Raw genomic sequence first — 16,122 nt, 5'->3', positions numbered from 1 at the left:
TGAGAGCACGGTGCAGATAGCTACCTATTCAACTTCTCCCTTCTCCTTGTTTTGCCTGCCTTCCTACATCCTTTCTTGCACCTCACTGCACATCTCCCCAGACCCGTAGTCCCTCACTCCACTTTTTCTTGTGCAGTTTGCAAACTTGGCCTAAATTGTGATAACTGTGACCGTGGATTTTGAAAGTATATTCTTCTCCCAACTGCTGGTGCAGTATTACCTACCTGTTCCATTTTTTCCTGCCTTTATACTCTGCAGGTACGATCCCAAGGCAGTATAAAGTAATCTGAATTCAGAGTACCTTGGTTCTTTCTGTTTTTATTCTATTCCTTGTGCTGCCACTAGCCTACGGTAGCACTGAGCAATGCGGTTCAAAGATCTGAATTGCTGAAAATTAATTGCCCTTAGTTTTCCTCCAAACTAGCTTCCTGAAGTTGCTTGTCACATGGCTGAATTTATACCAGAATTTAAGGTTGCTTAAATTGCATTGGACCAGAAGGGTGAAATTTCATATTATAGCTTGATTCAGTCTAAGAGCTTGCTGCCACTGAGAACAGGGAGAGCTTGCTTCCCTATTACCATCTCTGTGACCTCCCTTGCTATGCAGTGCCATGCACTGCTTTGCCCTATCTGCTGCTCGTCGGACCCTGAGCTAAGTTAATTCATCTCACTTATCTGGCAAAGCACTAACTTGCCCCAAACCAAGAGGGAGCAGTTCACATGAATAGTCCTCTCTTCAGTTAGCAAGTTGAATTAACTTACTGCAGGGTCCATAAAGTATCAGAGGGGGTGGAACAGGGACAGTACACCTGGGAGCAAGAAGAGAGGGGAGATGAGATCCTACTCACTGTTTTTTTGGTGCTGGTGAGCTGTTAGATCTGCTCTAGCAGTTATATGGGAGCTGGGATGGAGCTGGAAAAGATACAAATACTTGTGATTGTTAAGAAGAGGTGGGCCATGCATCTGCCGTACCTTTAATCATCATGTCTGTGTATTTAACTCTTCCTTTGAGCAGAAGTTGCACTGTGCTCCTTTTGTCCCTTACAGTGTGCTGACCTTCTGCATCTGAGAGCTCCATCTTCCAGTGTCCTTCTCCAGTTTCTTGGCTTCCACAGGAGGAGTGTCATGTCCTTCTGAGTGCCTTAAGGTCAAGGCCTCTCACACACTGGACTCAAAGTTCATTTTCCCCACTGTTCTTCAGAAGATGTAGACAGCCAGGGATAAATGCAAGAATGTGTGGTAGCGTTCCTTCTAAAACTAAGGCTGCGTGCAAAAGGGAGCGCACGCTCTCCTTTTGGATACCAAAAAAGCTTTAAGATGCAAGTGGAACAGAAAGTGAACAGGTGGAGTGTGGGGCTTTTTCAGCTTGGGTATATTGTAAAGGGATGGGTTTAGGGAGGGTTGGGGAGAGGGTGTTGATTCTTCAAGAATCAATTTAAAGGGAATGTCATTTTCTCTCAGCACTTGTCTAAGTTGATTTTGGGGCCTGTGGAGATTTTAGCTCAGATTTGGAACTCAGTTTGTTCGAAATTGTCAACCCTGGTAGAATGGTTTCACATTTCCACCTGAAGAGTTGGCCAAAGTGCTAACTGGACTATTTCTGTACACAGGCACAGCAGTGCTCTTCTCATATGGTATCATGATTTGATGCTGCTTTGGAAGACAGTTAACTAGACCAGCTTCACCTATTTATTTAGGGTTAGGTTTCCAGCTAGTTTTCTCAGAAAAAGAAAAATTTTTGAACCCTTGCGAGTTTCTGCTTAAAGTGAGGAATATCTGCTTCATAATGGGTTTTGTTATACTGTGGGGGGGTTTTTTGTTTTTTGGGTTTTTTTGAGTGTGCAGGGAGGCATTGTTCCTGACCACAGGTGGGAAACAGCTCATACAAAGCATTCACATAAATGAGGAGGGGTAGATTGTTTTCTTTTAATTACAGTAGCTGTTTCTCAGGAATGACTCTTATATCCTTAGCCAGCCATCCTCCTATTCTCTTTGCAGTTCTACATTGACAGAGTTCAGGGGTTTACTGGAAAAACTGAAAGTAGGTGAGACCCTTCCAGCTCTTTCCAGCTGACCTTCTTTCTTACTTCTTTTTGAGAAATGTGATCAGGTTGCATTTGTCTAATTCAGGCCAGTGGTAGTCCTTCCATTCAATTTGGATGGAACTGTAATTTTAAACTCATTAAGCAAAATAATTTTATATGGGTTAAAATTTGAATATTTTTAAGCTGTCTCTGGCTCGTTGGCAGTAACAGACGCTTTTAAGTCTGTAAACCCTGGCCCATAACATAGAAGGTGATGAAAAATTGAAAACTGATCAATTCCCTCCCCCATCCCTCCCAAAACAAAAAAAATCCATCAAAGGACCATCTTCGGTACATCTCATGTAGGTGCTGGAAAGCTTGACTGTCAATACTGTATCTGCATTTAACTGAACAGTGACCCGCATCTTTGAAATTTTGTATCTATGTAAACTGTAGGTCAAACCAACTGTGTAAAATACTGGTGGATCACGTATCTTGCTAGTAAAAATTTATGCCTACTTGATTTTGTAAATGTTTCTAAGGAAGTGGATAACCTAGTTTTTTTACTCAGAAAAATGTAGATGATGGAAGGAATTTTGAAGTAGGAATTAGTTGAACATTTGTCCGTAGGCATTGAACAAAAATCTGGTTGTCATTAGGGAATAAACATGCAAGTCTAAACTGATTTTTACTTCTTATTTTAATCACCCCATTTTTAGGATGGCATCTTTTGTTCTAGAAATTCCATGCAGCTTTACAAATTGAAAACCTCCCTTGTTATTGTTAGCCACTATAGGTAGTAATAATACCCAACTTACAAAAACAGTTGTCAGTAATACTGATTTTTATCATCTTCACACAGAGTGATTCTTAGAAGGTTATAGTTATAGCTCCTCTTGGCAGAAGAGAATTCTGTCATAGTTTCTTGTGAAAAAATCTGGTTGTGAGAAAAAGATTTGAATATGATTTGGGGTAATTTGGGGGCTTTCGTGTCTTTCAAGCCCTTTAGGCTTCCTTTAGGAGGAAGAAGAAAAATGTAATAAAATAATCAGTTTGTAGTTATTTCAAAGTGGATGAAAACAAAAGCAAGCACAGTCAGTTATCTTATATAATGAGAGCTCTGCACAAATGCTCATGAAAATGCTGAGGTATCATCTATCAAAAGAGCAAAATTTTGGCCCATAACTGTTACGTACATGTATATGCTACTTCTGTCTTGCTCGAGTATTATTTTCCCTATCCTTAGTGAAAGTTGGCTATATATAAACTTTCTTTTTGCCACTTTCTGAGCTTCAAAACGGTCTTCAGCTATTGGATAGAGAGTGCGTGCAAAATTTAAACATAATTTAGTCTTGGAGACATGCAATCATTCTGTTCTCAAACCATGGCAAAGGATGATAGCGTAATGGTCTGCATAGGGTAAGTAGGATAATAGAAACTGAGACTATGACGTTGATTTTGTTCAGCTGACACATGCTACTTTATCGAAGTCTGGAAGTGACAGTGCTTCCTTCATTTCAGTAAAAACACCTCTGATTCTTGTGCCTCTTGGAGGGCTTTTCCGCTCCATTCTAATGGGAGAACAGCAGGAGACTTAGGAATATTAAATCTTACTCTATTTGAATAAAAGTCATAACTAATAGTTCATATTGTCTTTGTTTTTCCAGGCACGCAAACAAACGGCCTGGACTTTCAAAAGCAGCCTGTGCCTGTTGGAGGAGCAATCTCTACAGCCCAGGCCCAGGCCTTCCTTGGGCACCTTCATCAGGTAAGAGAAAGATCCATTTCAAAGTAGGGAAGACTCAGGCAGGTAGAAACATACCTCTTCTTGTGTGTTCTTTCTTTATGTGAATAATGGGTAGTCATGTAAAAGCATATATGCTTAGACAACATGCTTAAGTACCTTAGGTGGGAAAAGGTCTTGTGGGAGGCAGTCATTTCATTGCATTAGGCTATGACTGTGTGTCAACTAGGGCGAGACCTGTCTAGGGGAAATAGCCCCCTTTTGGGGATTTTCAAATGCTTAAAGTCTAAGGAAAAAAGTAACGGACATGCCAAGTTGAAAGGCAAGGTCAAATTTTTTGCTGAAGGACTTTATTAGCGCAACGGCTGCCCGAACGAGATCCTGAAGCTCTTACTATCTAGGTAGGACACCAGAAGTGGTGTTGAAGGGTCGTCAGCAGTACGCTGCAATCATTTGAGGTCTTACACACTAACTAGAAGTGTGAAATGATTGCACTTACTAAGCACGTATATATGTGTTTGTGTATTTATTTATTTATTTAAGAAAAAGTTTTTTGAAGGACATGTTTGCCACATGATAATCAGGTTTCTGCCTACTACCTTTCCTCCGTTCTGCTGCTGCTGCTTAGGGAATCAAAGCTGAATTTCAGATATAGGCTGAAGCGAAACAGGGCATCCATAGGCGCAGAGAAGTGTAAGGAGTATTTTAGGGCTTTTTTTTGTTGTAGTTTCTTTTGGTAGTTTTCTGCCTGATCACGCTTGATGTATGAAAACAAATGTCCTGCTTTCTTTCCCTTCCTTGGCACCAAGCTTAAACTTTAAAATACTGTAGCTAATTGGATGACCTTGAATGCCTGAGGTCTGGGGTTGGACAGTTATTGTGATATAATTGAGATACTGAAGCTTTTATACTCTCTTTTAAGAGCTTGGAACTGCCATTTCACTGTATGGAACATTTGATACTTTTTGTCACATAATTATAATTTTCCTAGTAGAAGGGGTTATGTAGGATGTAGGGAGTGCCAGTGTTTGAATTTGCTAAACCTATAGGCTGTTGTCAGATGCCTTTACGCGGAGAGAAGCTGACTAGTTTTCATGGGTTGTTGGTATGTGTTTAACATGGAGACAGATGCAGATCTTCTGTGTTTGGTAGTTTGCTTTAGTTTTTGCTTTGTTATATAGATTGATCCAGGACACTAGTTATATTTTATCTTGCTTTGAAAATGTATTTACTTAAACAGCTGTCAGGATCTTTGTATCTTCATATTTGATAAAGCGTTACTCATTTCTTGATCGCTGGTTGAAAAAAAAATCTGAACTGTTTTTTATGCACCTGTGGGTGTGTGGGAATCTATGGTGAAATTGGCGGTCATCTTCCAGTATGAGTGCTGTTAATGGGATGGGATTCAGTCTTTAACATGCAGTGCTTTGCTCCAGACTAATAGAAAATATTAGATAGTAGGCAGCATTCAGGCACAGTTTAGTTTAGTGTTCTAATTAGAAAATGTTTGTGCGATAGAACAGGGATCCAAATTGCATTCAAAGGGGCTTTCAGGTATATGCCGACTGTACCTAAGAGATGTATGTTTATAGTCCTTTTGGTTTTTTATGCTGTAATTGATATATTTGATGACTACTTTTTTTTTCTTCCTGCTTTTAGCGGGAGACAGCCAGTTTGCTTATTGTTTAGACTGTGCTCTGTTCTGATTAGTGTCTGCTCAGATTGTATCAGCGCTGGCAAACTATACTTTGATTGTGATGAGGAGGAGCTTTCCTGGGAGAGTTTTCTTAGATGTAGAAAGTCTGATAGAACTTCATCTGAAGGGGTGGGAAGTATTTCTAAAGTGACCCTTAGGGGTTGCCTGTACAAACATTCAGTTACTAATTTTATGTAGTGAATTTGAATTAAAACTCTCCTTTCTATGCTTGCAGATATGTCGATGCTCTTTTATGTGATGAGTATTATGTGGGGATGTCTTTTTATAGAGCACACAATACCACCTTTTGATTTGTTTTTTCTTGTCCTTATGTGTTGCCTGGTTTTCAAACCTGGTCAGAGATGGAATTCACTGCCTGTTGTAACTTAGACCTTTGAAAGTATTAGTTATTATGTAACATCGCGCTCCTTTATAGTAGGAGCCATGGTGGAAAAAAACAAGGAGAACTTGATTAAAGTAAGCATTCAGTAAATGAACATCTATCACTTATTGTTACAGACGAAATTCTTATTAGAGATAAAATAATACTGTTTAAAAATCTCAGTTTCTGAAGCATGAATTTTTTTTCACTGCTGCCCCACAAGAACTTCTTTGGACTTGGCTATTAATCACAAATACTGAATTTAAGTTTTGAGCATACCTGAATCAGTACAGCCTGTGCTAAGTGTCTCCGGTCCTCAGTATTGAGATCTTCTTTTCAGTGGCTGAGGACAGCAAATACTGGAACAGGTTGATTTATGGAGGAGTTTCTATGCTGTGGGTTTTATGCTATGCAGTTGATTTGCTCCTTTGTCATATAAGGAAGCGGGTGAATGCAGGGTGCACATTTGGGGTAGGAGCCATTCTGAAATGTTAGAAGGCTGGTGATGAGAGTTTTAACACACACACTCCCACACAGCCTCCCAAAGCCTAGATATTTATTATAGGAATAGTCAACATGTCCGCCTCCAAATGCTCTGTTGCCACTCAATTTCACATTAATATCTAGGTCCCTAGGCAGGAAGAAATACCTTCAGCAAGAAGTAGACAAATAACACTGCTCAAGGTTCATATGGATTTTCTCAATGTTGAACATAACCCCTGTTTCAATCATTCAAGTGTTATAGGGGTGTATGTGTGTAGTTCTTGGGAGTTATTTGTTGGTTGGGAAAGAGGGAGTTGTTCTTTTTACCCCTTAAAAGCTTTCTGTGTCTCCTATGTTATTTCCTTCTTGCGTTTGCACTATGTTATAGGTCCAGCTTGCTGGAACAAGTTTACAGGCTGCTGCTCAGTCCTTAAATGTACAGGTAAGGACCGTTTCCTTCTTCTGCTGTTACTTCTCTGATTCTCCTTCCTAAACAGGCACTTTGTCCCATTGGAGAGAGTTTTCAACCTATGCTGTCACTTTGTATTTTCATTTTGATTGGGCTTGCAGGAGGTAGGTTTGGAGGGATAATAGTTCCACAGCTGTAAAGGAGGTTCAGATTGTAAGCATTCAGAAACCAGAGATGCTTAAAACATCCAAAGAGCATAATTTTATGCTGAATTTCAGTCAACTGTTGTCATATAACATGAAAACTATCTATAAAACTCCAGGAATATTTCATGTTCTTCCACTTCCTCCCTTATTTTAATCATTGCAAGGATTACATTGCCAGAATTACTTTGCAAATTGTCCTTACTTCTGGTAGCTGAGTATAGGAGTCTAATCTAATGTTAACTATGTAATGTGGCTAGTGTAGATTGCTTGTGTGAATAAAACACAGTAATTTCCAAATAAGTCAGAGTACTTGCTACTTACTAATGTACAGGAGACAACAAAGCTTTCAAACTTTTTATATGGTCCCAAACACTTCATATTGTATCAGTTAACATGCTGCTTCCTCTTGATAACTACATTAAGGGGCAAGGGATACAGTTTTATTGAAATGTGGTTTCAGTATTGCTTGTTATTAAAGAACGTGTGTAGTGCATTACGTAAAACGCAATAGAATGCGGACCCACTTATACATAATACCAATTTGGAAAGAAGAGGAGGTATAGTGACCTTCCTTCCTAAGAGGAAGGAGGCAGAAAATTGCTTTGGTTGCCATGGTAAACTTCCATCCCTGAGAGAGATGTTGGCAAACAGTCTGTATCTCCAGTGCAGAATGTTTACAGTCCTGCACTGTAATTATTGCTCAATGACTGGCAGAATTAATCAGAGCCTTTATGTTAATTAGCCTGCTCTGCAGTCCCCAAAACAGGTGGTGGAAAATATGCAAATCTATGCAGAATTTTAATGTTCTGCATAACCAGTTTTAATTATCATAAAACTCTCTCCCCCTCTTCATGCACTTGTATTTCCTCCTTCATGTCTTCACAATTTCTTCTTCTAAAAAAATAAAAAGCCTTTTAAAGTGAAGCAGCATTCAGTTAAATCAGTGCTAAACTTTTAAATAATCAAAGCACTGTATTTATTTTGTGCTTTGCTGTAGGTAGATAAACGTATGAGGATTTCTCAAACCAGTTCCCTATAAGTCAACGACACGGTGACTTAGAGGTGCAGGATGCAGATACAGAAAATGGAAACAATCTCCTTTCCCCTGTTCCATTGTTCAGGATTTTAGGCAATGAATAATTTTAACAACCTTTTCTTTCTTTATGGTAAAAGGTAACGTCTGCTTCAGTTGCATTGTGTAAAATGAAATAGGATCTGAAAATAATGTCAAAGAGTTACAAAAGACCTGAGAGTCTTTTTGTTTTGCTCAAACTGCATTACCTACAGACACATTAGAGCAATCATAGCTGAGATGGTGGGCACATAGAGCCATTGCTTAAACCCGCTCTTAAAATAAACCCAAGGGCTTTTTGTACATAGATGAAAAAGATTTTTGTTTTACAGTGTTGAGATGGCAGTGTATGCATTAACATCTGTTTTACACTATAAAGACTTGTATATTTTTTCCCTAGTCTAAATCTAATGAAGAATCTGGGGACTCTCAGCAGCCAAGCCAGCCTTCCCAGCAGCCTTCAGTGCAGGCGGCCATACCCCAGACCCAGCTCATGCTGGCCGGAGGACAGATCACCGGGGTAAGATTTACCTGAGAGTACTGTAGCAAGCCTGCTATCTGTTGAACGATGGCAATATTGCTGTCCCCTTAGAATTGCCAAGGAAGAGTATTGTCATTTCTTTTAATGTAGGAAGAAGCTTGAGTGAAAGGTCAGAAAATACTTTCCTATAAAAAAGCAGACTTTCAGTAATTTTTGTTTTCCGATTTTTAGTTGCAAAGTATTTGCTTCAGAGAAAAAAAAAAGGTATTTCTTTCTGTCTGTTCTCAGTATGTTCCTTGACTCTGCAATGAAATGAAAACCTGGTGTGTACAAATAAGAAAGTCACTGATGTCATAAAGTCGAATTTTTATTTCTTTGCAAGGTTAAAATGAGACATGTGAGCATGAAACTAAATCTTATCAGATACCTGAGCTATGATGAAAAACAAAAATGAGGGGAACTGCTGACACTAATTCTTTCTCTTTTCGAACACATTTCTTTTTAAGTAGCTAGGTTGGTCCTTGCCTCAGCCTACCTTAATTCACCTCTTTTGCTTTAATCTCTCAGTTTTGAGGGGGTTTTTTAAATCACAGTTTTGAGAGGGATTATGGGATAGCGGTTGCTTAAGGGTTATTGGGGTTTCTAAATGGTGAATGCCTTCAGTTATTTAAAGAAAAAGTGAGTTTTATGAATGGGCTGGTTTGGTGTAATCAGCTTTGCAGTTTTAAGACTTTGCATGTTAAATAAGGATTTTAAGGCTAGTCGTTCCAACAACATATTTATGATTTGAAGTGTGAGGTTAGATCTTCTCTACACTTATATGAAATGATGTCTTAATGTCATGTTCAATTCTTAAACCTTCTAGTAAGTTACTTTGTAAATAGACATCCATATTTAGGTTTTGGTTAATTACATTTGAAAAGTTTAAAAGTGAGGTTTTTTTAAATAATCAAATATGTTGGGCTTTAATAACTTATTTTTCTTATTTTCAAAAATTATTAATTTGTTTTATTTTAGGAATGTCTGCAGTAGTGCAGCATTCAACACTCCAGGCCTATGCAGACATAGACTGTAGTAAATATGGGCATCAAGATTCATTTACATGTAAAGGAGAGACTGCTGCCACCTGTTTCATAGAGATAATGCATGCTTCGGAAAGGGAAGGGATTTAAACTTGCCAACTCTATTCTATTTAAAAAATAAAAAAAAGCAGATGGGGAGACTTGGAGAGAAACAAATGGAGCTCATGTTCTTTACTTATATCTTAGGGCATAATGGAAATGATGGAATATGGCAGGGATTCATGCTAATGCAAAGCAGCTGGGGTGTTATCAGTTTGTTCAGTAGCCATAGCCAGCATTCCTGCTTCTCATTCATCTGGCTAATCACTTGCTGTTCTGTTGGGTGTAAATTTCCTTTCAAATCCTGGCAGTACTGATTTTTTTCTTTTGCTTGCTACTTAATTACCTTTTTTCCTGAAGCTCCTAGTTGAGCCATGGAGAAAACTTAGACATAAATGTTGGTTCTGTAGGTTCCAATCTAAGTACAAATGGGTCAGCTCATACCTTTTGGTTTGCATCAGTTTTGGGAGAGGTTGATTCGTTCACCATGCTGAGTGGCCAGCTGTGCTTATTTAAGGCCAAAGTCACTGGCTAGTCAACGGCTGAATTGTAGTAATAGTTCTAGGAATATCTGGTTAATATAACTAGGAATGGGCTAGTTAATGACTTTGCGGCTAAATGGCTCTTCCCTTTATTAATGGCTGTGTTTTCTAATTATTTATAGCTCACGTTGACGCCAGCCCAGCAACAGTTATTACTACAGCAGGCACAGGCACAGTTGCTGGCGGCTGCAGTGCAGCATTCGGCCAGTCAGCAGCACAGCGCTGCAGGTGCCACCATCTCGGCCTCTGCTGCAACGCCGATGACGCAGATCCCTCTATCTCAGCCAATACAGATTGCACAGGTGAGCCTTGAGGCTTGAGAGAGCAGAAAATGAAGATGTTTGACTGTGTGCATCCTTCAAGTGAAATTTTTCTTCCATACTCAGTAAGCTTCTAGAATCCTTGAGCACGGTTAATGTTTCCACACTTGTCCTAAGCAGCAGGTTGGTAGGTGTAGCAAAGAATGCACACCGGCTGATCATCAGTTCCACCGGGCTATTGAATCTGTTCCAGAATCTGACCAGACACTGTATTCTCAGAATTTCTCTCTCTGTAGTTAAGCTTAAGAAAGGAGAATAAAAGGGTATAGAAAGATGCCTATAGAAATGACACTTGAGACCTGTATGCATAGGGGAGAGATCCACGTATCCCAAAGGACACGTTTTGACTCAGCGCTTAATGCTCAGAGTTCAGTGACAAAAGAATTGGCACTCTTGTGTGTCTAGGGAGAATCTTGCCAGAGTGAGTCTGGTGTTTGAATCTGTCCAGTTTTATCTGCTGCTAAAGACCTATTAATTCTTAGTTCTGAAGAGCTGCTTGCCAAGGAAATTCTGCTTACTAAGAGCAGCAAAAATCCTCCTGAATCTTTCAGGATCTGCTTAATTCAGCATGGAGAAGGTGGCACCACTGACTGTGGTTAGCATATGCAGTGTAGAGACTCTTTGGACTTCTGAAGATGGTAACCGAATGTATAGTACAGGCTTCTTGAGTGTTATGTGTAGGTGATTGTTTGTCACCAACGCTGAGGTCCATCTCTCTGCAGTTTAAGGTTCTCAGTATGTAATATTTCAGTTTGATTAGTCTAGCTGCAAAGTATTTTGAGTCCTGTAATCTCCAAGGTTGCTGCTTCTAACACTAAGCAACTTCTTTAAGATTGTCTGACACTTTCTATTCAGCCTATTTTCACTTGCATTCAACTGGGATGAAGCGTCAAAGATGTGAAATGGGGACTGATTAAGTAAAAGAATGGAAATGTTACAATTATCTGTGAAGCCCACTGGCAAGATGTGCTCTTCCTTTATTGTGCTAGTCCACTTGCAAAATAACAGCCTGGTGCTGCTATCGGTTATTGTGTTAGCTGGAGTGGCAAAGCTTGGTCTAAAAGTCCTGACCTGGCTGGCTGTCCTTACAGGGGCCAGTGTGATGCCATACCAAAAACCTACATTGAAAGGACAGTATCGATGTTGCTTATACAACCCTGACACTGAGCCTCTTGTGCACTGTGACACTGATCTGCAGATGACTCAAGGATATTATATTCAAGGAAACCCTTAGCTCTCAAGGCTTTTTTTTTTCTTTTTTTTCTTTTTTAAACCTTTAGTCTATAGCCGATAGGACAGGTGGATTTCAAAAAAAAAAAAGAATGGGAAATGTACTGGTCAAGGAAGTTGATGGTTAGCTTCTAAAATCTCTCCTTGTGTCTGTTGCAGAGTTCTCATTTGATAGTATGCAAGTCATTTCATCTGAACTGAAGTGGTCCGCTATTGTGTGTCTCTTGTCTTCCAGGTGCCCAGCTTAAGATAGTGAGGTCTGTTTTACTTAAGTACTGAGTGTTAAAATTTTATAGTAGGAGCTTGAACTTATCAGCCTTACACTTGTCAAATATGGCACGGATTAGCGGATACTTTTGAATTCGTTGTTGTGCAGCTGTGAGATTTCGTAATCCCAGTGTTTCACTCCAGTGGGGTGCTATGAAAATGTGCGAAGCGTTTACAATTATTAATTTACTACTGGGCTTGTTTGTGTTGCTTATAAAATCTTCAGAGAAGGATTTGTGTAGCACTGAAGATAAAGGATATGCCATCAAATAGGAGCTTCTGCAGTGAGCATTGTCTGTTTGTGTGCTTCAGTGAGCTAAATGCTTCAGTGGAAAAATAACATGTGATCAGGTCATTGCCAGCACATCATGTGTCCTTGTAGGGCAAGGGGAACAAATTAAGGTTTCACTCACTTTCTGGGTTTTCTAACTTTCTTGGTTTTTTTTTTTCTTGACTTTACAGTTAATTTCTTCTAGTACTGTATAGGCTATCTGATATGTATTTGTAGCTTGGTTAAATTCTGTTAACGTTGTCTTATGGTGAAAGCACAGGGAATAATTAAATGGATGTTGGACATACTTTGAGGTGTTTTATGGAAAAATTCTATCATCTAGTTTTGTAGATGGATAGCACCTTGCTTTTTGATCCATCTTGACACTGATTTATAAACAAGGCTTAGCTTTGCTTGTTTGTGTGCTATTGTAACACATAGCTGATTATACAAATAGCTGAATGTTTGTTTTAATTGAAGATTCCTGAATAATTGATTAACTGGCAGGTCTCTGCAGCAGGGGGATTACCATATTTATTTTAATTAACTAATTGCACAAGCTTGACTTTAATGTGCTCTGCAGTTAATGTATGGTATCTGCTGCTGAAATCTGGTAAGATGTTAGTGCTGCTGCTGAGCTGATGCTAAATTGTCACTAATGTTTGTACCAAGTTTTGGAATTCTGTGCAACCTTCTCTTGCCTTTCTTCAGGATCTGTCATCAATATTATATGATGTAAACCTCAAAAAGGCAGAGATGCTTTTAAATTTGTACTGAAGTTGTAACTAGAGATAATGGTATGGAATTCAGAACTTTAGACGAGTTCTCAAAAAGCAAAAACAAAAAAAACCTCCTCCTATCAAGATGCTCCACTCTTCTTATTCTGCCGAGGTAGAGGTTGGATTGCTTTCATCTTTCTAAACTGTTAGGAAGCGCCAGAAAACATTATTTTGGACAGCATTATTTTGGCTGATGTGATACGTTTACCCCAAAGTTCTTTCCATCTCTTCCTGTGTGCTAGTGTTCAGATTTTTACTACAGAAGAAAAAAAAAGATCAGCATAGGAAAAGTGAGTCAGGGGCTGTTTGCATGGTTGCTATTCAGAGATTTATTGTAGTGCTACAATTAACTAAATAACAAAGCTTTCCCAAGGTAGAGATAAAGTTGGATTTCAAATGAATCTGAGGGGTTGATAGGACTCTTTTAGAGCAATTAGCCATGGAGGTATCATTTCCATTTTGCGTTAGAGTTATATTTCTGTATTTAAACAAGACTCAGCCAAGATATTGTTTGCCAAGGCGGATGCAAAGAATTAGATTGCTCGTACCAGTTATACTGAGGCCATGATTTTAAAAACAGTTTGCTCATACTGAAGTACAAGATTGTGGCAACAAGAGCTGCCACGTCTTAGCTGGATACCCTGCCTTATGAGTACTAGAGTCTTGAACAAAAAACTCTCCTTCAATCCTCAAAAACAGTTATGTGCCCTATCCTGTTTCTTTGTACTCTTTCTTGTACATAACTCCATTTGCTGCAGTCCTTCCTACATCATCGGAGATCTTTTTTTCGGGGGGGCAGGGGGCTCATTCGTTAGCTTTTGGTGGGGGAGGCCCTCACCGTATTTATTCTTCTGTTCACCTTCTCTTTTCCTTCAGAAATTTCTTTGGAACTCCACCTTTTGGGATTCTGCTTTTTCTCTTGTCCACCTGTATTTTCATTATTCAGCCTCTCTCCATTTCTTTTTCTTCCACTCAGTGTTCTCAGCCCTAGTCACCTTCCCCTACTCTTTCTCTTTCTTCCACTGCATCTAGTCCTCACAGCCAATGCATTGTGAGCCTCTTTGTGGTAGGAGTCCACTCAGTCCGTGACAATACAGTGTTGAATGTCGGTGAATAAATGAGTGGAGGTCCCCATCACGTTGGTGGGCTCAAGGAAAAAAAGACTAGTTTTTACTAGTAGTATTGGCCGATAAAACTTTCTTACGTGAAGTCAGAAAAAACATGGAACTCCTAGAAGCGCTGGAGCAAGCATATCTCTTGGGAAGAAAATTGGCCTAGATTCGTTAGGAATGGCTGCAGTACTTCTAGAATTTTTTGAAAGCTAATGATAATATCAGTTTTGAAAACAGTGTTTTGCACTGGGGGGCATTTGGGGGATATTTTACCATTATTTTGTAAAATGGAAGTTTCCATTTCTAAAAGGGCATTGCTTGGTCAATGCCATCTGGTGTCTACCATGTTATTACACTGCATACTTTTGTCTTAACATGACCAAGTTGACTAAGTGATTGATGGCCAGTGTCTTTGTAATGCAGGTGGAGTATTCATTTTCTTATAATGTATCTCTATGGTTTCATAAATCAGTGAACTCATATTTCTTTTCCCTTGTCCTCCCCCTGGCACCCGCCGCTTCTCCCAGAAAAATATTGTTGATGCAACTGTTAGGTCGTACTTCTAACAATTTTAAAATAATGTAAGAGTATAGACAGATTTATTTGGAGAATGGCTGTATTGCTTAAATAAAACGTTATCCTCGTCGGTCTGTCTTGACTATGCATCACCATCTCCATTGCTGGCAGTTAATGGCCTTTCACATCTGCTGGCTGAGCAGCTTGTGTGAGTGCTCAGTAACCTGCATCAGTCAAAACGAGCGGGGGTTAGTTTACAGGCCTTAAGTAGCAAGTGTTTGTTAATCCGACTCACTTTAATTGAAATATGTTAGGAAGTATGCTAACGTGAGCAGCTCCATTCAAGCAGTCAGCCTGAGCACTGGTGTAGGAGCGGACTGGCATTGTTAACCTCATCTTCTAACACGACTGAACCTGAAGGAGGATATCTGCCTGCAAACAGTCCTTCATGTATCAGGGAGGAATGAAAGTTTTGTGGGGTTGGGGTTTTTTTGTTTGATTGGTTGTTTTCTGTTTAATAGGAGGTTATAGCTGTGAGAAATGCTTTGAGTTTTATACACCTCCTTAAGGCCAGGTATTTTGCAATGCCATCTTCTCAGAAAGATGCTGCACATGCATATACACAGTTTTCATAGATTACCACTGGTAAATTGTCTGGCTTTACACTGTGCTTCAACTTTCAAATTTCAGTTCCTCTTATTATTGTCCTGTTAGGATAAGAGAGGAAAAAAGAAAGGCTAGGTTTTGGGGAATTTTCTGAATCAGCTCTTTGTGTTTTCATTCTCCAACTAAGCAGCAAGTCAAAGCGTTTTTCATGGTGATTCAGTTTCTCAAAGATTAGCATTTGTGTAGAGACCAGTCATTTCATTACAGAAAATTACTAGTTCTGAATGATTTAAATAGGTAAAAGTAGGGCACTACAATAGCTCAGTGTTTGGTGTTTTTTCTTTTAATCTTAATTAGAGCCACACTTACTATGCTTATTGTAATTTATTTCAAAAGTATTCAAATGTATTTGTTTACCTTTCGAGTTAGCTGTTTCCTGAAATTTGACCTGAACAGCCAGAGTGCAAAAAAATAGGAATACACTTGATTTATCAACAGTGAATTCTTATAGCACAGTTGCATCCTCAAATAGTAAGTCAGAGAAATGCAAGTGCTGATAAGTCTAAAGCATTTGACCACTTCTGTGGGTGGTAGGTTTTGGGGGGTTGGGGGTTTTTTTGTTTTTTTTGGAGGGGGGTGGGTTAGTAGTTCAGGGTTTGTTTGTTTTTAGAAGAAATACTTTGCTGGGATATTTGTTAAGGAATACCTGTTTGATTTTACGAAGAACAGTGGAATTCATATTGCTAGCATATATTCAGTAGCAGGACTGCTGTATTTGAGATCCACTTCTCTCTCTAAATGCTAGAATGCAGCTGGTTGATGGGAAATCTGGTTATGTTAGGAATCATGGCTGAGTTAAAT

At 39.2% G+C, this 16,122-nt stretch overlaps 1 protein-coding gene across 5 annotated transcripts in view; it reads left to right on the top strand.

Annotated features, from left to right (window-relative positions):
- The window catches only part of POU2F1 (POU class 2 homeobox 1), a 121,231-nt gene that overhangs the window by 66,555 nt on the left and 38,554 nt on the right, over positions 1-16,122 (top strand). For 3 of the 5 annotated variants that reach the window (XM_064522591.1, XM_064522602.1, XM_026093285.2), the window contains exons 3-6: positions 3,692-3,792; positions 6,718-6,771; positions 8,417-8,536; positions 10,283-10,462. In XM_064522591.1, coding sequence (XP_064378661.1) covers positions 3,692-3,792; positions 6,718-6,771; positions 8,417-8,536; positions 10,283-10,462 — 455 coding nt within the window. The remainder of the gene's footprint in view (positions 1-3,691; positions 3,793-6,717; positions 6,772-8,416; positions 8,537-10,282; positions 10,463-16,122) is intronic. The other 2 variants (XM_064522609.1, XM_064522612.1) reach the window with 2 other exon arrangements.

This window comes from Dromaius novaehollandiae, chromosome 1 (genome assembly GCF_036370855.1).
Source record: "Dromaius novaehollandiae isolate bDroNov1 chromosome 1, bDroNov1.hap1, whole genome shotgun sequence".
In the NCBI taxonomy this organism is placed as follows: domain Eukaryota; kingdom Metazoa; phylum Chordata; class Aves; order Casuariiformes; family Dromaiidae; genus Dromaius; species Dromaius novaehollandiae.
The sequence above is the reverse complement of the archived record's forward strand: the minus strand, read 5'-3'. Positions and strand labels throughout refer to the sequence as shown.